At 47.0% G+C, this 24,477-nt stretch overlaps 1 protein-coding gene across 7 annotated transcripts; it reads right to left on the bottom strand.

Annotated features, from left to right (window-relative positions):
* Positions 1–621: 621 nt before the first annotated feature.
* HORMAD2 (HORMA domain containing 2) lies at positions 622–24,477 on the bottom strand. Of its 7 annotated transcripts, none has more exons than XM_074554280.1 (14): positions 24,279–24,468; positions 23,518–23,604; positions 22,067–22,151; positions 21,201–21,345; positions 19,585–19,648; positions 18,568–18,604; positions 17,295–17,315; positions 16,563–16,580; positions 15,219–15,286; positions 12,168–12,319; positions 11,393–11,643; positions 11,181–11,247; positions 9,794–9,858; positions 622–954 (listed from the first exon to the last, which is right to left on the bottom strand). In XM_074554280.1, the coding sequence occupies exons 3-14, from the start codon at positions 22,109–22,111 to the stop codon at positions 814–816; spliced, it is 1,074 nt and encodes a 357-aa protein (XP_074410381.1). In that variant the 5' UTR covers positions 22,112–22,151; positions 23,518–23,604; positions 24,279–24,468; the 3' UTR covers positions 622–813. The 7 variants fall into 7 exon arrangements, with proteins under 7 accessions (XP_074410381.1, XP_026654306.2, XP_074410380.1 ...); XM_026798505.2 differs by having other exon boundaries at positions 11,139–11,247; positions 24,279–24,457; XM_074554279.1 differs by lacking the exon at positions 622–954 and adding an exon at positions 8,359–8,762 and having other exon boundaries at positions 24,279–24,477.

The raw sequence follows: 24,477 nt of genomic DNA, 5'->3' as shown, positions 1-24,477 counted from the left end.
TCTCCTGGCAGCTTTAGGCAGGGGAAGATCACTGTTCCAGCAGGAAGGAAGGGCCCTGATGTCTGCAGCCAATCTTGGATACTGCCAGAGCAGATGAGAGCTCCAGAGTCTATGGATCAGATACTTGTCATGTGCTGTTCTCCTTACCTGCATTTGCAGCCACCAGGTACCTTTCTCACAGCAGGTTCTGAACTGGGTATTTTGCAACACAATTTATATCACACAACTGCTGAGCCCCTCGGCACATGGTGGGGTGCTGACTTAGAAATAAGCTGATAATACAGTCATGGCAACATTACTTGCAGAGTCAGAAGAAAAATCTAAATATCCAGCACCAGCAGAAAATGTGTACAGATTAGTTTATCTCTGCACTCAATAGAGATAAGACCCCTTATTTGAAAAAAAAATCTAAGCTCCAGGAAACAGCAGAAAGGATGAAGTTAAGCACAGTGTGGTGGATCATGAGACATGCTGCCTGCTGGCATTGATACCTCAGAGTTCATCTGGAAATAATGCCTTAAACCAGGGTGGCAGGACAGTCCAGCCCCAGAGGAGGGGACTTAGGCAGTGAGGGGCAGGGGGTGTGAGGGAAAGAGGCAGAAAGAAGCACACAGACACCGCTCATGTGGAATGATAAATTCTCAGCTTAAGAACATCAAACAAGTGCAGCTGGCTGGCAATGCCATGGCAGCTCTGGTGCTTGCTGTCTCTTGGCAATCCAGAGTTTTCAGGAGACAAATAAACATGCAGAAATACACGTGGGATGGGGAAGAGTTAAACATTGGTCTGTACCAGTCAGATGACAATGCAAACTCACACCTTCCAAATGTATTGTGTGTCAGAACGAACATAATTTCCTGCTTTCAGAGGCAGCTTCTCTGGTTCACTGACCTTCCTTTTCTTCTCAGGTCCTATTACCTCTTCCTGGCTGAAGGCAAAGTTCAGGAGGTTTATCTGCAAGAACCATCAGAAACAGGGATCATTCTCACAGGGCACGCTCCTGCAACATGAGTTAAAAAGTACAGCTTCCAAAAGTGTCATGTGTATGCCTGGATCCTCCTGGCTTTGCTCAGTGTGATCCTGTTCTCCAGAAAAGCAATTAGGCAAGGAATCAAAACTGGAGTACTGGATGGAGCTGGGAATGTAACAGTTGTGCAAGCAACAGGTTCAGCTTCAGGGACAGGGAATGGATTTGGTGGCAAGGGGACAGGACCCATCTCCCCATCACTGACAGAAAATGGCAGGAGCAAGGAGATCCTTGAGGAATATAATAGCTGGCAGGGCATTTGTTTCTCCACCAACCTCAGATAATAACATATGGAAAAGAAAGGGGCACTTAGGTGAAATTTGTCACAGCCTTTCAGGAGAAGACACACAGTCCCTCTGTAAATCAAGGAATTCAGTGTGAGCTGGTCAATCTCGGGCTTCAAAACTACCTGTGAGTCTGTGAAAAATAACTAAGCCAAGCAAACTTTTTCCCAAAAGGCTTAACTTCCCTCTAGAAAGACACAAACCTCTCCCAGAAATACTCTGAGCCAGCAACCCAAGAGGTTAAAAAACACAGATAAATATATGTGAGAATATAAGTGAGTCAATGGAACAGACACTTCAGACAGACCACAGGGAGATGGACAGCCAGGACGACAGCTGAAGTGTTGGCTGTGCCAGGGGACAAACTCACTTATCCTCCTTATCATGTCACATATTTGCATTTCTACAATAATAATCTGGAGCTGCTGAGAGCAATGTGTGCTGTCGCCCACCCAGAAGGGACAAAGCACAGTCTGGCAATGTGGCCTCTCTCACTGGAGCTGAGCTGAGGGGACACAGCACAGCACAGAGCTTCTCCTCCAAAGCAAAGTTCACTTGGATGCCAGCGAGGGAAAGGAGTGCTGAGGGAACGGCTGCTCCCAAACAGGAGTACCTCCCTCTAGTGTCACTGCACGGCACCAGGCACCCCGGAACTGCAGCAGGGGAAGCACAAGGAGTTAATGAGGAGCTGCTCCAGAACACATCCCGGGGATGAGCACAAGGTCTGCAGATTACAAGATGTGGTCATTATAGAATTCCCCACTCACGTCACCAAGGCTGGCTTTCCATCTGACCTTGGGATGAGGCTTCGGCAATCTCTGCATAGCAATGGGCTTTCTAATGTGTGAAACAGCTCTGATTAGGGATTAACAGCAAAATACTTTGCAACAGCCTCCCTTCGCCTCTCTATCATGTTTCAATTTGTTTTTCTTCCCTCCTCTTCATTATGAGCCATACAATGTTGCTTAATGCAAAAGTACGATTTCCTTTCCCTAAAAGCAGAGAAAACAAGAATGTGCCAAAGTGGGCTGGGCAGGCTCTCCCTCACCCTGCACAGTCAGGCTGACAGAGCTTTCCAAGGCTGCCCAAGGTGTGTTTGCTTGAGGACAGAGCCATGTGTTACAGCTCCTCACCTGACATTCAGCTGCTCCAACTGGCATTTTTGGCAGCTATTTACTTTCCTCTCCCTAACATAGTTTTAACCCGTCTGCTTCCTCCTATTTTTGAAGTGAAGGGCCCAGAGGAGGAAATGCTGCATCCAAACCTTGCAGTGCTAACACAGCTGCAGGTTTGTACCCTGTCCTGATGGACACACAACAAAGCAGGGACACAATTCCCAATCTCCCAGCCCCATCACCTGGATGAGGCAGCTCTCCTTCTGTTTAAACCTAGCTAGAGCTGCTGCTTTAATTTCCTCTACTGAGGAATGGATCTGGCACAGCCCAGAAAGCTCCTCAGCGAAGGTTTTACCCCTTTGCTACTCCTCCAGAATTTCCTGCATGGATGGGATACTTGTAAGGTGGAGAAATGGCCACGATGAGCAGCTGCTTGCACGCCAGCTCCCCCCAGTTCTCCTGCCCTTCACCACAGGCAGCACGAAAACCTCGCAGGAACCTGAGATGAGGGGTGAAAACATGCAAGGAAGCCATGGAGGGCTCTAGAGAAGCACTATTCACCCATTCAATGAATCAGATGTCAGCAGTGAGAGCTATTTCACTGCAGCCAGCGTGTCCTGGCCTGTCCCTGCCCAAGCTCACGTAGGAGCTCGGACCAGGAACAGACCCCAGCCCAACTTCAGCTCCCATCCTTAACCAAACACTCCAGCCTCTTCCCCAGAAATGCTGCTCTAAAGGGGATTAAGTCAGACCCGACATGTGCTTATTTGACTTGAAGCAGAAAGTAAACCTCTTCAACGGTGTGGTGAGAAGCAGGAAATCCCTCCCATTGATTAAACATACAATCAAAGCCTCCAGAAGTTAATTAATTCTAATTTTTTCCCACGTACTGGGATGCTTCACTTGAATAACTGATGTCAGAGCTTGGGCTGGGAGAATGTTGCATTTCTTCATGCACAACCTCAGCCCCACGGACAAGCCAGGAGCTGCAGAAGCAGGTAGGACAAGGTGCAGCCCCTTGCACCCTCACCCCAAAAAGAGACCATGCTAACAGGTGGGACAAGCCCAGAGCAAGCAGCAAAGGCAGCAGCAGCTCCATGACCTCCTGACTCTGAGTCCAAAGCAGAGTTCAGGGTCTGGGTCATACCATGAACACACAGTGAGTGTGGATCTCCTGTTTTACTACGTGTAAAAAAGCAATATTTTGCCGCAGGAGTTTTCCTGTAGAACTGCAGCTAACTTGTGAATCATACAAGTGTTACTAATTTCTGGCACAAAACTCACAGGACAGCTGCGAGTTGTCTGGAGAAGATATCAGGCTAAAAATAGATTAGACTTAGATTAAAGCCTTCCCAAGGCAGACTGGTGGACGAAGCAGAGCGAGCAGACCACAGCCACACTGCTATTCTTAGATAGACACAATCAGGACCCAGTTTGCAATCCCCAGTGTCCTAACATATTCCAGCCAAAAATTCCCAGCATAAATTGAAGAAGATTTAGAGCTCTCCTGACATGTGTTTTGCTTCCCAGGGCATCCTATGCAGAACAGCTAAAATTGCACAAGAGCATTCGGCTGTGTCCCTCTTTGTCCCTGGGCTGCCCCATGCTGGGGTTTGGCACTTGGCACATTTTATGTCCTCAGAAGAGTTCCCTTTGTCCAGGACACGGAGGGTTTTGTTTGGTACCTTGTAACTATCCCCACAAATTCACAAGCACATGAATGTCAAAAGAAGTGCAGTTCCATCGAGCAAGCTGGAAGAATAAGGGCTGAGATACAAGACTGAGCTGCTGGAATAAGGCAGAGTGTGACCCTCAGGTGTCAGGACATCACAGTTTGTGTGGAGGACTCTCATCATCAGGGATTTAATCAGAGTGACCTGAGGCATCCTGTGATTTCAGCTGCAGCTACCACTGACTCAACAGCACAACTAACTCTTGTCACTTCCAAAAATCAACCTGGTGACTCTTCAGATTGGTCCCCTAGGACCTAATTCCTGCCTGCTCACTGACAGCTGGCTGCTCCGTGCTCTGAAGCACAGCAAAATCCCAGGGTCACAGGACACATCATGGTGTCACTGGAAGGATGAGAGGAGATGGACACAAACTGAAACCACAGAATCACAGATTCCCAGAAGGGTTTGTGTTGGAAGGGATCTCAGAGCTCATCTCATCCCACTCCCCTGTCATGAGCAGGGACACTTTCCACTAGGCCAGGTTGCTCCACAGCCCATCTAACCTGGCATTGAGCACTTCCAGGGAAATACAAGAAATCCCATTTAAACATAAGGACAAACTTTTAATTTTTTTACTGTGAGGGCAACCAAGTAGTGGTGAAAGTCAGCCAGGGAGGTTGTGGAGCCCCCTTCCTTGCAGCTACTCACCACCTGAGAGGAGCAGGTCCCGAGGAACCCTCTCCCTGTGCTCTGAGCAGGTTGGTTGGCCCTGCTGACCCCGGTGGCTGTGCAGGGGTGGCTCTGTGGTTAAACCCCAGCACTGGGCTCCCATCAGTTTCCAGTGCCATGGTCACAGTGCCATCAGTGGAATCCCTCCTGATTTCCATCTGTGCAGGAGGATCGCGCTGGTTACTGTGAAAACCAACCCACACAGGTGGAACAATGAGGGACCCTCAGTGTGGTGCTGCTGGGGAAAGCTGCCACGTTTTTGTGCCCAGGAAACCACTCCAACACATCACTGACTATCACCAGTCCTTTTCCTCAGCTCTTGATAAAACCTTTGTCATTCAGTGCCACTATTTTGTCTCACACCCCATTCTGCATCTTGTGTATCTTGTAGCTTTTAAAGGATTAATGAACAGATCTTTCCAAAATTCCAAAATTCCAGCTTCAAAAATTTCTGTTAGAAGACAAAATTACCAATATTTCTCCTGCTAATCTCCTCCAGGGCCCTCAATTACACTGTCCACTTCCATGAGGGACATTCTCATTGCTGGATCACAATCACTTCCCAGAATCCTGATTCCAACTCTGTAACTGAGGACAAAAAGACAATGGACACTTTCTGCCTATGAGGCTGCTACCCAGCAGGCCCACCTGGGATATTAGATGTGTCCAGCCTTAATTTCTGTGGGTTTCTCCAGAGGGTCTGGCTGCTAGAATGCACAGCAGGAACACGTGGAGCGGCAGCCAGCACGGAAGCGCCATGTGCTCCCACAGATGTCCCTGTGGGAGCTGCCAGGGAATCTGAGGGTGCAAGAGTTCAATCTGCCTGGATCTGTGGGTGACAGACCTCACCTCTGCATGCAGAGATCACTAGGAAACTGTTTCCTGCACACTAGACAGGGATAACTCATGGAAGGGATGAATGGCCCCAAGATACAGCTAAGGATCTGACGTGAACTGAGAGAAGCCAGGAATTTCCTGACCTCCCTGTCTCACTCCTCCCAGCATGGCCTGAGCTCACAGGAAGGAGAGGCAAGCTCATCTCTGAATCTTTCTCTCTTCATTGCTTGGGCCTGTGTAGCTTCAGCTGGTTTGGAGGAGAAAATGTTCTGGGAACTTCTCATCAGATACACTCTCCTGATAGACAGACAGAGATAAACCTTGCTGCTTTTTTTTTTCTCTTCTGTGAAAGTTCAAGATAATGACATTGCCACAGAAAAATGCTTTCCTATTGCTCTGCACATGGCAGGTTTCATCCTTCAACTGCCTTCTGTCATGGCACTTCTGAACGTGGTTTGCCTGGGAAAAATCAGACAACAGAGGTCCTGATCCCCAGGCTGCTGTTCTGCAGTTGAACACACTTGTGCTGACCTTCAGTGCCTGAAAGAAGCTGTGTACAACCCTGCAGCTCAGCAGGGCACAGCAGCTGTGCAATGGTTTGGGCTGGAAGGGACCTTAAAGCCCATCCAGTGCCATGGCAGGGACCCTTCCACTGTCCCAGGATGTTCCAAACCCCAATGTCCAGCCTGGCCTTGGGCACTGCCAGGGATCCTGGATGGGCACCCTGTGCCAGGGCCTGCCCACCCTGCCAGGGAACAATTCCCAATTCCCAATATCCCATCCATCCCTGCCCTCTGGCACTGGGAGCCATTCCCTGTGTGCTGTCCCTCCATCCCTTGTCCCCAGTCCCTCTCCAGCTCTCCTGGAGCCCCTGGAGCACTGGCAGGGGCTCTGAGCTCTCTGTCAGGGTAACTGACACTGATCCCTGGCACACTGGACAGGTTTTACTGCACCATCCATGAAAGTCCACACAGTCCCTTGGAGAAGGAGCACATGGCCAGGTAGCCAAGCCTTCTGCACAAGGAGCAGCAGCTGGAGGCCAGACAGACTGTCCTCTGAGGCCCACAGCAGCCCTGATCCACAGCACTTCGGTATGAAGCTCTCCCCAGACATCTCAGCTGCAGACAGCTCCTGTCAGGAGAGCTGATCCACATGGCAGGAGCCTGCCTACAGCAGCCAGTGAGCCCCAGAGCAGAAGCCCTGAGCCATCCCTGGTCCCACTGGGATGCCCACACAATGCCAAGTGTCAACACTTGTCTCCCTCATGTCCCACAGCAGTCTACAAGCACGGCCAGCCCAGCAGCAGGAGCAGGCTCTGGCAGCAGCTGATGAAGGCAGAAACTTGGGAGGCAGAGCTGCCTGGTGCTGTGCTGATCCAGCCACACCATTCCCAGCCAGGGCTCCCTGTGCACTGAGACTGTGCTCCAAGGACCACCCCAGAACTTCAGCCCACAGCTTCCTGATGGGAGATAAATGCCTGCAGAGGCGTTCACATGGTCAGATTTTACTCATCTTCTACTTCTGTTCCATTCCAAACTCATTCCACTGCAACATGTTTGCTTACACGAAGACAAAGCTGACCAAAATCAATTTTCAGGACAAGGACATTCAAGGATGTTCTTTACAAGAGGATAGAAGAGTTTGCTGAAGAACTCAGAAGTAATCCCAAGTTCAGTGCAGGACCCAATTCTAGCAGAGTTCTATTAGTTAAACTAATGGGCAGCAATTCTCTATTTCCCCCAACCCTTAACAGCTCCCAAAATGCCAGTGGAAAGAAGGAAGATGCACAAAGATAGCACAGGAGGACAAACCTTTGGCTGATGCAATCAGAAGGCTCCTGAAGCCAGGAGAGGTGAGCTAATTTACATGCTGGTGCCTAACTCTGGATGATTAAGTGCAGAGATGCTCTGCTGGGAAAGGGCAATCTCTCATTTGATCCCAAGGCTCATCAATCATGAGATGGCAGATAAGAAGCCAGTGGAGTACATGAAAATTTTTCCCCAACCTGCAAAGCCCCCTGTCAGAGACTCTCTGTGACCACTGCTGAAGGCCAGCTCCAGCTCTCACTGGGCAGGGAGAGCTGCTTCTCTTTTGGCAGATCCACATCCTTTCCCCTCCCCGATGTCAATTAGGCAAAAATAAACCTTTAATACTTTCATTCCTGGTTTTTCTGAAGAGCTCTAGGTCAGCAAGATAATGACCAATAAACTCAATTCCAGTTTTTATTTCTGGTAACCAAGCAATCAGAAGGATTCACTCCAGCTGAAGAGCAGAAATGTGCTCACCCACATTTCCAAAAGCAACTTGTGACTGTGGGTAATGGTTTTGAACTCAGAACTTCTTGAATATCAAATCCTTGTGCAGACAGCAGTTTTCTGTGACACTCTAAATTGTTCCGGTGCATTTGGAAGATTTTGGCATTCCCACCCCAACCCAAGAGCTGGAAAACACCATTAATAGTGCCTGGATGGCAACAAGGTGTTCACATTCACACCCCACCAGGTGTGCTCCTCCCCATCCCACCCACACCTGACCCTGTCAGACAACACCTAACTCAGACTTCCACCCCAGCTTCTCCTCATTTTTTAGGACAAACTTCAGCCACCAGCTTGGCTTCCTGATTCACATGGAATACACAATGGTCATTTGTTTTAACCACTTCCTTCAGAAAAGAAGGGAAAGTCTCTCTCATATGGAAAAAAGTGTCCAATTTTTATTAGTGCAGGCTTTACAGTGATGATTCTAACTACTGGCTTGACTTTGTTTTTCCCTAAACGGGGTGAAATATTAGCCAGTTTCTAAGCTAGGAGGTTTTAAAAATAGCATCAAAGAATACATTAAGAAAAGAATCTCCCAGGGCTTGGGATTTTTCTAAAAGTCTTTGGAAGCACATGATGGATAAAGTGATTCTTCCATTTTTCAGCAACTAATGCTGTTTCCACCACCTTCAGACACTCTCACTCCTGCTACCGAATTCTAATGAAATGCACATGCTGAGAGAGGTGTCTGCTGCTGTGCTGGCCATGGTGACAGCCCCCAGAAGAAGGTCAGAGCATGAATCAGTGGGGCAACCATGAGGCACAAACAAAAAAGGCTCCTGTTTTCACAGACGACAGAATAAACAATGATCAGAAGGAAAGCGGAGGATGTGACACGAAAAAAAAAATGTGGTTAAAGTTTGAAAAATACCAGCCTAGGCACACAAGTTCACTTCTAAGATCCAGAGTCAAGGCAAATACCTCGCAGATGCCTTTAGAATGACAGGGTGAGCTGCAGTCTGCAGTTGCTGTCTGGGTTAGATTCTTTTCAACAGAGGCGGGGAAAATTTTAGTAGCAATTTCCTACTCTCGTTAACTTATCCTGTAAGAGCAGTTTCTGACCATTCAAGCTCACATGATTCCCAGCTAATTTGAGTGGGAGGAGGATCAAGTGGCAAGTCTGGTGGTATTCAGAGATTTGCCATGTCACTGAACAAACCTCTGCATGTGAATTTGGGCTCAGATGGTGACTCAGGGTTTGGCTGGCCAGCCTTCAGGGTGGGATTAATTTTTTACTTATCTGAAACAACCTACCTGGTCTATGCTAATTCTTTGAGCTGCCCCAACAACCATCAAAAAAGAGATCAGTACCTCCAGGGGATAATTCTTCCTAGCCCAGAGGGGTAACCAAAAAGGGGTAGGAATCATTAGGTACCTGTGACTCACATGTAAAGAAAGTCTGGAAGCAAGAGGGGAGAGGTGAAGACCATATTAGGCAAAAAATACACCCTTCAAACCTAAAATAGGTTAGTGATTTCAGACTCTTAATCTAAAACCACCCACAGGTAAACAAGCCTGGCTGGGACAGAGATTGGCTCTGTGTGTGTTACTCAGAGGTACCAGCTCCAGAGAACAGAATTAAATTCCAGTACTGGGCAGAGGAAATAAACTGATCATGGAAAGCTTCTTCCTAAATGCTTCCTGTTTATGTTTACATCCCTCTGCTACTCTGTAGCCTCTGTGTATTGTTACCCTGCAGAGTAAATCCGCCAATGTTAGTGAATTTTGTGTCATCTTTGATGATGCAATGATCCATGGCAGTGTATTCCTCTGTGCCTGGAGTATCTCAGAGCCACTAAAGCTTCCTCACCTCCTGACAAGCCCTTGAGCAAGGCATCCTGTTTGTCTTCTCCTTGATTCCTCTCTTCTTGCTACCTGCAACCAAAACAGCAAAGCAAAATTAGCTGCAAAGTGCTTAATTTAAAAAAATAAAAATCTGGAAGCCTGACTAAACCACTAAGGCAGAAATCCCATGAAGTTGTGTAAGCTTTGCTCTCAGACACTGCCAGCAGTGGCAGTTTATTCCTAGAAAGAGAAATTTCAGTATGAAGTGTCATCTGAATATCAGCTTGCAGCAGCTCTATCAATTAAAATCTCCCTTTTAACCTGGATCTAAGAAAACAAAACTTATGTCTAGACATGCCCTAAGTGTGAGGGGTGGGGGAAAGGAGGGGAGATCTCTCCTGATTAATATTTATTAACCTTTCAGACAGTTTCAATAAAATTTGAGGGGGTGTCCAAAGTGCCTCAGTGGCATGAGATGAGGCAACTGTTTAGAGAAGGAGGATCCTGTAAAAATCCCCAGAGCAACAAAAATGGCAGGATGAGTTAATTCCTTATTAGTCATCAGGGAATCTGCAGGAAGAAGACCTGCAAAGGTGATTTCACAGGCAGGGGAGCTGCTTTATCCCACTGCCTGGCAATCCCAGGAATGCTATTTACCATTTTGTCACTAGATGGTATTGTTCCACAGGCTATATCCCAGCCTCGAAGGTCAAACAGCATGGTATAGCACAGGCTGGGTTGATTAAAGCCACAGAAAAGGCTTTTTTTCTCATGTATTTTAATGTATCTTTTCCCACATGGAAGTTATTAGCAAAAGTCTAACTGGAACAGCTAAAGGAAAAGAGCTTTGTTGAACATGGAGATAATGTAACTCAGTTTTGATGATCTGTGCATTTCCTCCATATCTCAAAAAAACTGCTGAGATAAAGAGGTACAAAGATACTGATACAAAATCAAATGTTTCTGTTAACAAACCAAGCATAATCAACCAGCCCTTTGTTACAGTTCAGTCTGACCCAACACAAACAGCCTGACAAACTTCGCTCATCCAAAACTTCAGTATTAGAGAATCACAGAATTATGGAATGGGTTGGGTGGAAAGGGACCTTAAAAACAATCCAGTGCCACCCCAGCCATGGCAGGGACACCTCCCACTGTCCCAGGCTGCTCCCAGCCCTGCCCAGCCTGGCCTTGGGCACTGCCAGGGATGCAGGATGGGCACCCTGTGCCAGGGCCTGCCCACCCTGCCAGGGAACAATTTTTTTTCTAATATTAACAGCACTGAAAGACCTTACCCAGGACATTGTGTGGAATACAATGGGATATAATCAGGACCAGAAGCTCCTTCAGTTTTGAAGCTGGGCATTTACCTTTCTCTTCAAGGCATAAAGAAGATGCTTCTGTTTTTCTACCTGGATGGGTGCCACTTATATCCCCTTCATGCTCATTTGAATCTGCTCTGACAGGGCAAGGATGATTCTGTAAAACAAATGATGTTTTGTCTTAATAATATAACCTAAAAAATACACCCAGGTGGTAAATCTGTAAGGAAATGTTTATTTTAAGGAGGTTTTTGCTAGATAAATTCTATTCTGGTGAGAATCAGGTAGAGCTATTTCTATACCTCTGTGCTCTCCTCCTCATCTTCCTCACAGTCCAGCCCTTGGTGGGAGATCTCAGTAGGGCCATTCTTCTGGATCAGGGTGCTGTCAGCCTTCTTCACCCTCTTCTTCTCAGTTGTCACTCTGATTTTCATGAGGTGGAAATCAGTGGAGACTGAGCCCACTTTCAGGTTGATGGGATCCCCAGCAAACAAGAGGTCCCCAGGGCTGCCATCTTCCTTGAAGCCAGGGGGCTGGTAATCCTTGGGAGTGACTGCACAGGGAGAGGGAACCCCATGAGGTCAGGGACACTGAGTTCCATCTCTCCTCAGTCTGATTATTCGAGGTTTTTGGGGTTTGTTTAGGAGGAAGGGATAGAATGCAAATGGTAAAGTGAGCTGAGCAAATGTTATCAGGAAGCTCAAAGAAAAAAATACTTTAAGATGCTGAGATACCATTAAACTGCTGGAGCAAAACGTGACATTGTTTGTTCCTTAAGGAAACAAACTCAAAAAACCCCCAAAACCCAAAAAAAACAAAACTAAAAACCCAAAACAACCAGGGAAGAAGGATTTTTCCCTTTTCACACCACATAGCTGTACTTCTTATATGGATTTCAAACCTTTCCTAAAAACATCTGCCATTCCTCTGCATCAGAAAGGTTTACTGTGTTACACCATTTCTCAGTGCTGTCAGCCAACAGCTTTTCCCATCTCACCTTGTCTATGCTTTATTTATAAGGGCTCACACTTATACTGATGGAACTCTTCCCCAGGGCACACCCTGCTCTCCACCTACCATGGTTGTAGTAGAGGAGTTTCATGCTCAGGGTGATGTCATTGGGCAGTGGCCCCAGGTCCTGCATGAGCAGGTACAGGGTCCTGAGCAGGAGCCTGCTGGCATGTTTGACATCCTTGCTGCACAGCCCGGCCACAAACTCCCTGTGGTTGCTGCCATGGAAGAAGAAGAATGGATTTGTTATCCTCAGTCATGAATATTCGCCATCCAATGACACACACAGAGCACCCAGTGACTTGTCTGAAACCACCAGTGGCAAAGCTACAATGTCTTTATGTGATTTCCAGATAAACAGGGAAGTGAAGCAGGCTCCAGGGATGGGGTGGCATCTGCAGGACACCCTCCAAACTCAGAGGCCTGGCATTTCCATTTGAACAGACTCTGGAGCTGGGCAGCCATTATACAAATGCCATGACTCACTTGTTTGAACATGATTAAATTGGATCAAAGGACCATAAAACAAGTGCCTTTCACCTAAGCAATTTCAGGAATGAGAGGAATGAGCTGAGGATCCCATCTAAAGCCGATTCATCACAGGGGCTATTTTCAAGTCCATTCTGCAGTTTTTGAAGAGAAGTGAATTGCATGTTCTCACTCAATTCCGTGTAAGAAAAAGCAGCTCAGAGGCACATTTTTCAGCAGTGACAAAGGGGCATTCCTCTCACCTCCTTCACCCATCCAAATGTCAGCTGGCTGCTCCAAGCCAGCAGTCCAGACAGAGACCCACGGGTGACATGAGTGGGATGAATGGCACTCCAGAGGAGTTTGTTTCTCTTTGATTAAAACTGAGGTAGATGAGATGAGCAACTCAGAGCAGCCAGCCAACTTCAGATGAATCACTGTGTGACTAAGGGACCTGAACTTCCTAACTTTCAATGGAAGGGGTCACAAAGATGTGTAGCTCCTTCATTACGTCTGTGGAAGACCCCTGACACTGTGTAGGCTGGAGGGTGCCCAACACAATCACCCCAAATTGCATCAAAAGCAGTAAAAAAGTAACCCAAGAATATCCCAGAGCAAAGCTGACTGACTGACCCTCAGAAAGGAGCAAATTAAGATCAATTCCCCCTCCCAGCTGAACTTTTTTGGGTCACAAAAATGGGGTGGCTTTGGAACAACCTGACTCCCCAAGGTATGGAATCACAGCTTCATTTAGGTTGGAAAAGACCTCTAAGATCATGAAATCCAAACTCTGGTATTAGATGTGCACTGTGGTCCTTGATTAAATCCTGCATGTTCAGAAATGTACAGTGAGAGGAAAATGCTGGCAGTGCCTAAGGTGGAATAGCCATCACCATTACAAACTGTGGGATTAGCAGATCAGAAATGGCAAAAGGAAAGTTCATAAGAAAAAAAGAAATGAGATGTCCATAGGAATTAACAGCATTAACAGGTCAAGCACTGCTTCAATATGGGAGTAACACTGAGAATTTGATGCAGGAGGGAGTCAAAAAGCAAAAGACAAGGAACAGAACCTTGGAAGGAGTGGGATCTGTGGCAAAATCCATTTAGAATAAGACAAGGAACATTTAGGAGAAAGTTTCCCCTTACCCCTTGGATTGATGCTGCAGCCTCACAAAACCTCTGTCCCAGAGTGATTAACTCTGAGTTTGCACAGCACAGCTGCTGCAGGTGTAACAGCAGCATTATCAGCTGAAGGAGCTGATAGCAAGGATGACACAATTCCCTGATCTGTGCCAGAACTCTGGATTATTAAAGACTGCAGGGACACGCATGAGCCTGCCACAGCACTGCCAATCCCCACGGAACAGAGCCCAGGAATCCAGTGCCACAGGCTCTGGAGCCTCAGAGCACATTCAAGCATGACAGGAAAGGCTTGGCCTCTCCTGGATGACACAAAGGACACCCAAGCTCCATGTGGGGACTGTGCTTATTTCTAGGAATTAATGAGTTAGGCTGATTAAAACCCCAAAGTATTCAAGGACTATCTATTATCCTTCAAATCCCAGACCTCTTCCCTTCAGTGTGAGGACACTGGACAGCAGCTTCAAAGCAGAAATGGAGGGCACAGCCAAAAAGTCATTCCAGAGATAATTCAGATTTGCCCAAAAGAAAATAATTTTGCCTTATGGTTAAAAGTTATTTGGATGTGCTTAGAGAAACAGCAGCTAAGGGCACACTCCAGGAGTGCTGGGGAGGAGCTCCCTGAGGAGCACAAAAGACAGCAGAGCTCTCTTGCTGTCCAGGCAGGTTCCAAGATCCATCTTTCACCAGTGCCAACTGCAGAACAAAGTAAAAACAGGTTAATTAATTTTCTTTGCTTTGGTTATAGCAAATGGCCTTTGATAGCATTTATTTGAAGCTCCACAGGATTATGGCCTACTAAACACAGCTTTAAATACCTAACAGAGAGTGCCAAAAAGAGGCAAAAAGCTGCTACTTCCTGCCACATATTCTGCACCATCAGCTCAGGCCTCCTTGAGTGAAAGTTCTCTCAGGTCACCCACGCAGGGCTGCTCAAGCAGAACACACGTATGCAAATGCTCAAGGGGAAAAATCCAGGGCACAGGACCATGGTGAAAGGGCTCAAACTGAGCAAGTTTCACCTGAAAGCACGAGGCTGCCTGGTGGCAGTGCAAGAACACCTGTTGTTAGCTGAGACAGCAGCAAGCTCAACAGCTGGGCTGGTTTCTGCATGGCCTCCCTGGGGAGGCACCACTTCTGTCAAGTGTCCGTGGCTCAGGTGTGCTCTGAGGCCCTCGTGGTGCTGTCAAAGAGCATTTCAGCTCATCCAGCCAGCAGTTCATACCCTGTAAGGTGAATGTCCTCAACTCTGATGGTATTACAGCTGCTTAATGGCTTGGACCTGCTCAAACCACAGAATCACAGGATGGTTTGGGCTGAAATGACTTTAAAGCTCATGTTGCTACCCTGCCATCTGCACAGACACCTTCCACTAAAGCAGGTTTCTCCATCCAACCTTGCTTTGGACACTTTCAGGGATGGGGAGTCCACAATTTCTCTGGGCAATCATAAAGCGCAGTTTCTTAATCCTTCAATACAGTTTGAGAAATGAACCCAAGTCCTTACCTGCTGATGTCCATCTGAGGCACCTTGTTTTTGTACTTGAATTTGAATTGATACATTTCAGTGACTGTCTAGAGATGTAACAAGAGAGAGAAACAGAAATGGATCACTTTGAGAAACAAGATGTGTCCTGAGCTTGGAGAGTCCTTTCACACTCTCTGCCAGAGCACAGATTTAATTTAGTGACATGCTGATAATTTTAACTCTATTATTGCTTGCACAGGTTTTGGTAAATTCTCTTAACAGCTACATCTTACCTAGCACTGAAAAAATCAAAAAATTACAAACTTCCTGCCTCCTCCTTCCACTTCCTCTGTGGGCCTGGCTCTCCTACTTCAGTCTCCAGCAAGGCTCCAGGGCTGGCCAGTCCTCCCAGTGTCCCTTGCTAAAGGAGAACTGGGAAGCTGCACAGGTGACCAGTGCCACAAGGAAGCCTGGCCCCATGCTCTCAATGGGGACAAGGGCCTGGAGGACTCTTCCCACAGGGAAATCCAAACAATATTGCATGGGAAACAGCTGAACTTCACTGGTCTCGGGCTCTTTTTGAGGTAGACAAAAATAGTGGGTGATTTTCCATTTAAAAGAATTAAAGAATAAAACAATTAGGAAGAACAGACAGCTTCCCCCCAAGAGAAAGGGTCTATTGTACACCAATTCCATGCCTATAATTCACTTTTTCTGAAGACAATGAGGTCGATTAGCAGGAGCTCAGCTGAGGTCTTAACTCGGAGCTCTCCTTGCAAATCCAGCCTTGGCATGGCTCTGCTCCTGCTCTGTCCCAGACTCTGGGGTGCCACAGAGCAGAATGGAACCAGGTTCAGAGGCAAAGGCTCTGGAGCTGTTCTCTGATCCCCAGTGTGGATGCAGACCCTCACTCCGGGATCACACCCCCAGGTGAAACCAAACAGAAACACAACAGGGAACACAGAGAGGCTGAGGACAGGCACCACCCAACACACCCATGCAGGTCTGAAGGGATTCCTGATTCCTACACTGCTCTGCATGACAGACCAGCTCTTTTCATCAGGCCTGTTAAAAAGGTGGTTTGCAAATGAGTAATGTTGAATTTCCCATTTTTTTCTCTTTGGGAAAAGAAAACAGAACGGTGACCATGCCCATTAGTTGCCTGCTAACATCCCTGCCTGAGGCCCTGGTGGGCCCTCAGCCGGGTGTTTGATCACAGTGCAGCTCACTGAGCTGGCACTCCGGAGGGGAGGCACAGGGACAGAAATGGGGTCACCAAGGAGCTCTGTCAGGGTAGGACTTAAGCCTCCACTCCACTCTGAATACAAATGTACTCACCCATGTCTTCAGCTGCCTCAAAGATTAATTAAGATTCTTTCTTACCTCAGGATTGGTGTAAATCTGTTACAAGAAAGCACAGTGAGGACATTTTCTCCCTGGGACAACTTGAACCAGTGACTAACAAGGATTTTTTCAGTTTACAGCAGAGACTGTGCTATCTTTAGTGTGGGATCAGAGAAAGGAATGGCTGGGAAAGAGCCTTCCTCTATCTGCAGTCAGTGCTTACCACTTCAAAGACAGGTGAGGACACTCCTGCGTGCAACACTGGAGGAATGAGGTTCATTCCCATTCCAGCCCTCACAGGCAGCTATCGATGGATTTAACTGCTCAGAGGATGCTCAGGGTGGATGGTGAACAAAGCTCCTGGTGCTTTGCAGGGGGCTGGGGCCAACAGTGAGAACCACCAGAGTGTGGTTTCTCCAGATCAGATTGATAAGGAGGACCCCTCTGCCATGTGCTCTCCATTCTGGAGAAATGGAAAAATGGAAAATGGAAATGGAGAAGCACATGGCAGCTTCCATGATAGGAATCACTCTCAGAGTTTAAGGAGACAAATAAGGCCACAGTCAGAAGTCTGACATGCTGAGAAAAACATTTCCATGCAGCCTTGAACTCTACATTTACTGTATCTAAGAAAGGTCACAGCTCTATTAAAAATCACACACACTTTGGCTTCTCCTTAAAAAAGGCACAAATGGGTTGACACAACCTTGACTCTGTATCTCTTTCAAGCAGGGGAGGGGAGAGAAAACCACTTTGTATTCATTTACTTACTGCAAGGACAGCCACGTGTAGCTGAGGAGAGAAAACCAAAACAAAACACAGAATCAACATCTAACCTTAGCGGGCAAGGAAAAGCAAATCCTATCAAACCCCGACTGCCTACACAGGGAGAAGGAATAGATACACTCAACAAAGCAGCAGTTAAAACCCTTTGTGCAGATTCTTCCCAGCACAGCAGCAGCAACACCTAGTGGCCAGTTTGCCGGGCTTGACACAGTTTCCCAAAAAACAGCTCCAAGCTCAGTAATCCCCCCTGGGACTCCTTTCAAACAAATCCCCAAATACTGCTTGAAAACTCCTCACAAGAGCACCCATCCCTACTCAAGGTTAATATTTGCTTTCTGCTAGGAAATTCCCCAAAGGTATTTAATTTATGCTCTATCAAGGAATTGCACATGGGGCTGCCCTTAAAAACAATCTTATAACATGCATTAAATCCCTCAGTTTTTCCTTAATCCTTGTCAAACAATTAATTTATGTCTCTCATGAATAACAAAGGGCTAAATACCTCCTAGAGCTGTCAGCAAGCACTAAACTGCGTTCACAACACTGTTAATTGTGCACACTGACAGCTGTACTGATGTCTGAGGAACACTCAGATCATCAGTGCCAGAACAAGCAGTGCTCCACCTGGTCTGGAGGAGCTGGGCTGGTGAGCAGTGCAGACACAACTGTGCTTTTGCCTGTGCAGGGCAGTTTTTATGTGAAAATCAGCAAGGAATATGAGCACTTGCTAGCTGGTTTTGTGCTGGAAACAGTTACATACTTTATTTGGTGAATTAAGGGGGAAAAAAAGGGATAAATTCTGAGCCTGAGAGAAAAGCCAGGAGGGTTAGAGAACATGAGATGAAGGGGAAAGATTAGGGAAAAGGAGATGAAGGGCAGCAGAAACACAGAACCTCTCTCAAGAAAACAAAAACAGGCAGGAGATCCAGATCTCAGATCTGCCTGGCAGGATCTCCATCAGATGTAAGAGAACACAAATGTAGAGCACGAAATTAAGGAAAATCCATTGCAGGCTGCAAATTGGTTCCCACACCATGGAGAGCCAGGAGAGCCCAGAGAAAGTGGACAGGATTTGAGCTCAAGGCATAAAATCCCAAATCTCCTACTCAGGGCAGGGTCTTTCCCCTGTCCCACAGCTGAAAAGGTTGTTGGGTGCATCAAAGATCACAACAGAAATAGAGCAGGAATGGAAGGAAAGTTTTGTCCTTACTTTATGAAGAAATAGGACACTCTAATAAAAAGTAAAAAAAACACTTACATACTGCTTCTCCAAAGCATCAAAACAACCTTGAATCCTGCCAGGGAAAAAAACCAAAAACATGTTAATACTAACCAGCAATATTTATCTCCTGATCTGTAAACACACTCATTAGATGTGGGTTAAAGGGCATTTTTTTCTGGAATTAGGTCAACACAACCAACAACATTTGGGACTTGTGAAGTCCTTTTCAGGTCAGTCCCAAAGGCAGCATTTTCCTTTCTGCATCTGTGTGCTGTTTACACTTCTGGGGCATTATCCTGTCAGCCCAGAGCCTGCTTGAATCCTGACAAAGACAAGGATTGGAGGCCAGAGGCTGGCTCTGAGTGTGTCCCTGCTCAGTGCTCTGTTCCAGCTCCCCAGCCAGAGCTTGGATGGCTCTTTTCCCATCAGCCTTGTACAGGGCTCGGCTCAATCTGAACATGTCTGGTCTTGTAAATCTTTGTTATCTGACGCAGAGTTTACAGCAATGGATTTTCTCCAAGTAGTAAATATTATTTGAAGCATCAATGGCCAGATATTTACTCTTGGAGTCAAAGGATGTACAGCAAGGTATCTCCCCAGCACATCAGGGACAGTTTTTCTGCTTGTTGGGAACATGCCAACAGTGAAATACATCCTGAAGAAAACTGTGGGGTTCTTAGAGAGGGAGACAAAATATTGTACATACTGAAAAACAAGTGCAAGAATCCCTATCAAAGTGAAACTAGAAAAAATTCAACCCAACAGAAAGGATCTCATGCCAAGCTTTACCCTCTCTCTGCACCTCTGCTGCCACATGTGCTCTGGGGCCTGACCATGACCTCCCTGCAGCCAACACTTGCACAGCCCTTGAACTCACATGATCTCAGTCACGAATTCTGTCCTGCTTACACAGGGGCCCAGCACCCCCAGCTGCAGTGGGAGCTCCCCTGGCACCAGGGCACGATGTTTTCCAGCTCAGGAAGAAGAAGAATGCAGGGGCAGATGCCTCCTACTCAGCACAATCTTGTCTTGGTTTCGCTGTTACTCACTTACCATTTGACTATCTGCAATGATCCCAGACAGCTTTTATCTTCTCGCAGAATTTTCAGACAGAGGTCTGCAAAACCAGATTTAGCACAGAGTTATAATCCTTATCACAGTTCTTGGGCAAACACTGAAACTAAGCCAGTCCATCCTCCCTTTTCTGGATAAAAGCTTTATCTGAAGGTCCTTCCTGAACGGAAATGTTGGGTTTCCACCAGGTGGGCGGACATAAACTTATTGCTGGGTTTGCAAATGTCAGAGCTTTCCTCAGAAGCCCTGGGCTCTCCCAGAAGAAGGGCTGGAGTTACAGCTTTATTACACCTCTTTATTACACCAGCAGCTTCATCCTCTCCTCCCTCCCGTTCTCCACTCCATCCCTGACCATTCCCTAACACCTTCCCTTCTGCATTCAGACTTCACCAAGATCCATGTGAAGCGATGCCCCAAGGACTGTGCTCACAATAAACTTTCTGTGAAGCTTTTCCACACAGCTCCTTCTACCTGTGCTTCCAGGCACTCAGAATGGCAAAAGGCACACCTGTCCTGCAGGTGAAAAGGGGCATTAATAACACCTTAGGATTCAACCAAGGGGCCCTTGAAGATGTGAGCAGGCCAGATGTTAAATAACACTCCTCATCAAAGAGGCGTAGACAGACCTGACATTTGACCAGTGGCTTTTCAGGGTTAGGGGATCAAGAACCAATTTGGGATTTCTGGGCCCTCAACCAAATCTACAAAGTAAATGTGAACATGTTTCAGGGCAGCTAATGCCATAAGGGACAACACAGAAATGGACTGGAATGCAGGGGGTTATTTCACACCTTGAATGATCATAAAGATGTTCATGAATCAAAGCATCACTAATTCTTGGAATCGTGTGACAAAAGTTTGGTTCTCAAAGTTCTTTTTTATCCTTAAAAACTTATGATTCCCAAAGCAGATATGAGATAGTTTTCATGGAAATAAACCCCAAATCTCAACAATGAAACAGTTGTACACTGAAGGAGGGATGATTTAGATTAGATCTAAGTCAGGTTTTTATAATGTGGGTGGTAAATACAGGCACAGGTTGCCCACAGAGAAGGTGAGTGCTCCATTCCTGGAAATATTCAAGGTCAGGTTGGATGGGGCTTGGAGCAACCTGGTCTACTGCAAGGTGTCCCTGCCCATGGCAGAGGGTTGGACTTGATGGTCTTTAAAAGGTCCCATCCAACACAAACCACTCCACAATTCTATGAAAATGGACACATCTAATTTCAGCCTCCCAATGAAAACTAAAAATGTGAACGTCATGGGTTCAAAGATCCAAAAGAAAATAAAACATTCCAATAAGAGTAAGTTTTTAAAAGTTTCTGTGTTTTTAGTCACTCTCCTGCCTCAGAAGCCTGATTCATGGGGCTGGCAATGCCAAGGAATGACCCTAGAGGAATACCAACAGAGAAGCCAGAAGCTCAAGGTTGTCTTCCATACTCTCTGTCAGAAATTCTGTCTGCACCCAGACTTGAGAAGATTTGAGAACGTGCAGCCAACCCCCAGCCAAAGTGAAGTCACCCACGTGTGCAGCCAGAAGATAAGGCAGATGACAGATAAAAGGCAGTGAGTAGAAAGAAGCCCTCAGGTGTTACCATCCAGATAGCGAGTGCCGTAGGAGCTCTCGGGGAACAGCCCCCTCATGTAGGTAATGCAGGACACAGAGATGGCCAGGAGCCTTTTCACCAGCACCAGGGACTGCTGCTCTGTGGTGATGCTCTCAGGGAACAGCACTGCCTCCTGCGAAAGCAACGCCACAAATAGCACCTTCTTAAGTGTAACACAGATTATATTTAGAAACAAGCCTCAGCAAGTGGGAAGAGGGTAACTTGGAAATATAACACGAAATTTTAAGGTTTCTCTGGTGTTTAAGCTAGGCAGGGAAGACTCGTGTGTGAGGTGGGTGGATTAAATGATTTAAGGGCAGAGATCAATAGATCTGACATCATTACCCAGATGCAGAGTGCACTGGTTGGATGTGCCCTCCCCTTTATCACATTCCCACCCCCTCCACCGCAGCAATGCTGGCACCTAACAGAGAGCCGCCCCTCAAAAAGGTGTGCAGTTTTAACTGGGGAGTCACACAAGCCCAAAGGCTGCTGTGGTGCTCTGACAGCAGCCTGAGTTGCCAACAGAGTGATTTTAACTCCAAGCTGTAAAACAGCACCTGGAGCTACAGTAAATACACACTGCATGATGCCAACACGAACAATGCAGTGGACACTGCGCTAAATTTAGTTCTTCTGTTACTTTATTGCTGTTCTTCCTGCTAATAAAGCTCTGTGAACACCTAATGAGCCTACATTTATTGAGTCAAATCATGACAGAGCCCCACTCTGCCTCTCACTGAATTGGAATGAATCCAACTAAAAACAGTGCAGACAACAGAAAGGTTTCCTGCCTCTGCAGGTCCCAAACTGAGAGCTAAGATTGTCTGCACCACCATATTTTCATTTTTTACCTTAGAGGGCTTTTTCTTTTGCTTGACTAGCTGCTGAACAGCCATCCTGTGTTTCAAAGACCTGCCTTCCACTTGTAACTAAACCCTGAAAAATAAAGAAGGCATGAGACACGTAGAGAGCACAGTTACTGCTATTTCTCATCTATATTAAAGTAAGAATGAAATTCCTCAGAGTTTGAAGGCTAATTGCCAGGAAGGACAGGTAAAGCAAAGCAAACCAAGGGTACTCCATGGCACTGAGCCTGCAGAGTGTGAAAACTCCTGCTCACTGGTAAACAATCAATAGTATTTGAAATTCAGGGCCACAAGTGCACCTGGTGTCAGTCGGTGCCACTTCAGAATGCATTTCTCATATTCCAAACCACAAATGTTAATTCCTACAACCATTGGAAAGTGTGAAGGGGGAATGTGAAAGAACTGGAGGTCTGCCAATAGCAGTTAATAACTTAGCAAGGGTAAGCAGGAAACGTGCTAACATCAGTCTTGGCCAGAATAAGGGAATAATTCTTCTGGGACACCTTGAAAGGTAAAAAAAAAAAGAAAGAAAAAAGGGAGAGTCCCAATTGTTTCAGTTAGACAAGCTTGGATTGAAGAAGAAAATACTCATTTTACCAGAATGGAGAGCTGATTGGTACAGGCAATAACACTGGATATTCCATGTTTCTCACTTGAGTGAGGTGCTTGATTTAGCACCATCTGACAATCCTGATTAAAAACTTCCATTAGCTGGAATTAACAAGCCCTGCGTTAACTGGTTTGAAAAATGACTTGCTGGGAGATCTCCACATCTCATTGTAAATGGGGGATGTTAATGAAAGGAAACACCACCAACAGGTCCCAGAGGGACGGTGCTGTGTCCGCAGCTACTCAACTTCCCCAGTAACAATTAAAGTAATAGCACAAACACGCCAGGGTGATTTAACTCCTGACCTAATGCAGCCTTTTATTAACTCAGCTGATCAAACCTTGTTCTGCATTTGCACCTTTTGTGCCTTCTCTTTTTTTCTCCTGTGGAAGGCTCGTTTCCATTTGTTGGCAGTCATTAAGACATGTTGATCGGAACACGGTGACAGCTTTTATGCTAAATTTAGCGCTTCATTTAGTAATGAGGACAGATTACAGCTATAAAAGTATATTTAAACAAATACACACCTGCAAAATTTTTAACGTGTTAAATATTTTAGCAAAGTAGATTTTTTTTTTTTTTAACTAGGCACTGTGAGCAGGACTGGAATGCAATCAAAGCAGACAAAGGTGTTGTAATTAAAACGTGAGGTTATTAACTAAATAAAGCTGATTTAGGTGAGACAAAGATGTGAGAAAACATGTTTTATGAACCATACAATATTTATATTGATTTTCTGAGGAGGAAACATCTCTGAGACCATGCTGACCCATTACAACCCAGCCGTTCAGGTACAAGATACAAGATTTTGGCATCAGTGTCTCACCAGGGCTGGAAGGACAGAACTTGCCCTGGAACTCCAATGCTCCCCCACTCTGCAGTCACCTTATCACTGAATATCAGCAAATTAGTACTGAAAGGGAAAAGATAAATTGCATCTTTAGGAACGTACTGCTCGGTGACACCCTCAGCCCTGCACCCCTCACTCTACCCCTTGCACCTGATGTTGCAAAGGTGAGGCACCACAGCCCTTAAAAAAGCAGCCATGGCTCCGAAAATGGGTTTTACTCATTTTTTTGAGAGGTTTCTGAGGGGTTTTATGAGCGGAAGCCCAGGCCCGGTCGGGGTGCACAGGGAGCTGGGTCCTGCCCCTCACACAGCAGCACCGTGAGGAACCCCTGAGACCCGAGGGGCGGCGGGGCTGAGGCGCGGGAGCCGTGAGGCGCTGAGGGAGCGCTGAGGGAGCGCTGCGGGAGCGGGGAAAGCCCCAGAGACAGAGAGGGGCTCCCGAGGGGAGCGGCTCCCTAAGGTGTTTGGGGTCCCTGAGGTGTTTGGGGTCCCCTGAGGTGCTTGGGGTCCCTGAGGTGCGCGGAGCTCCCCTGAGGCGCTGGGAAGCACTGTGAGGCACGGGCGGACCTCAGACACTGAGGGGTCCCTCAGGAGCTCCGGACCCCGTGAGGCGCCCCGTAAGGAGCTCCCTGAGGAGCCCCTAAAGGACAATGGGGGACCCTCCTGGGGCACGGGAGCCCGTAGAGTGCTGAGGGCAGCCCTAAAGTGCAGCCTTCTCCGGCCAGGCGGTTCCCCTACCTGTACCGCCCTCCGCGGGCTCCTTCAGCCACGGCGCCGCCGGAGCCCCGGGCGTGGGCGGTGCTGAGGGCAGGAGGCGGCGGGGGCGGCCCAAGCCTTGAGGCGGAGGCTTGACCCGAGCGTGCTCTGCACTTGCTTCTGTTCGCGGCTTGTCGCTTGTCCCTGTTCTCATGGCTATGCCTGCCCTTGCTCTGCCCCT

Source organism: Zonotrichia albicollis, chromosome 18 (genome assembly GCF_047830755.1).
Source record: "Zonotrichia albicollis isolate bZonAlb1 chromosome 18, bZonAlb1.hap1, whole genome shotgun sequence".
In the NCBI taxonomy this organism is placed as follows: Eukaryota; Metazoa; Chordata; class Aves; order Passeriformes; family Passerellidae; genus Zonotrichia; species Zonotrichia albicollis.
This window is presented reverse-complemented; position numbering and strand designations above follow the sequence as displayed.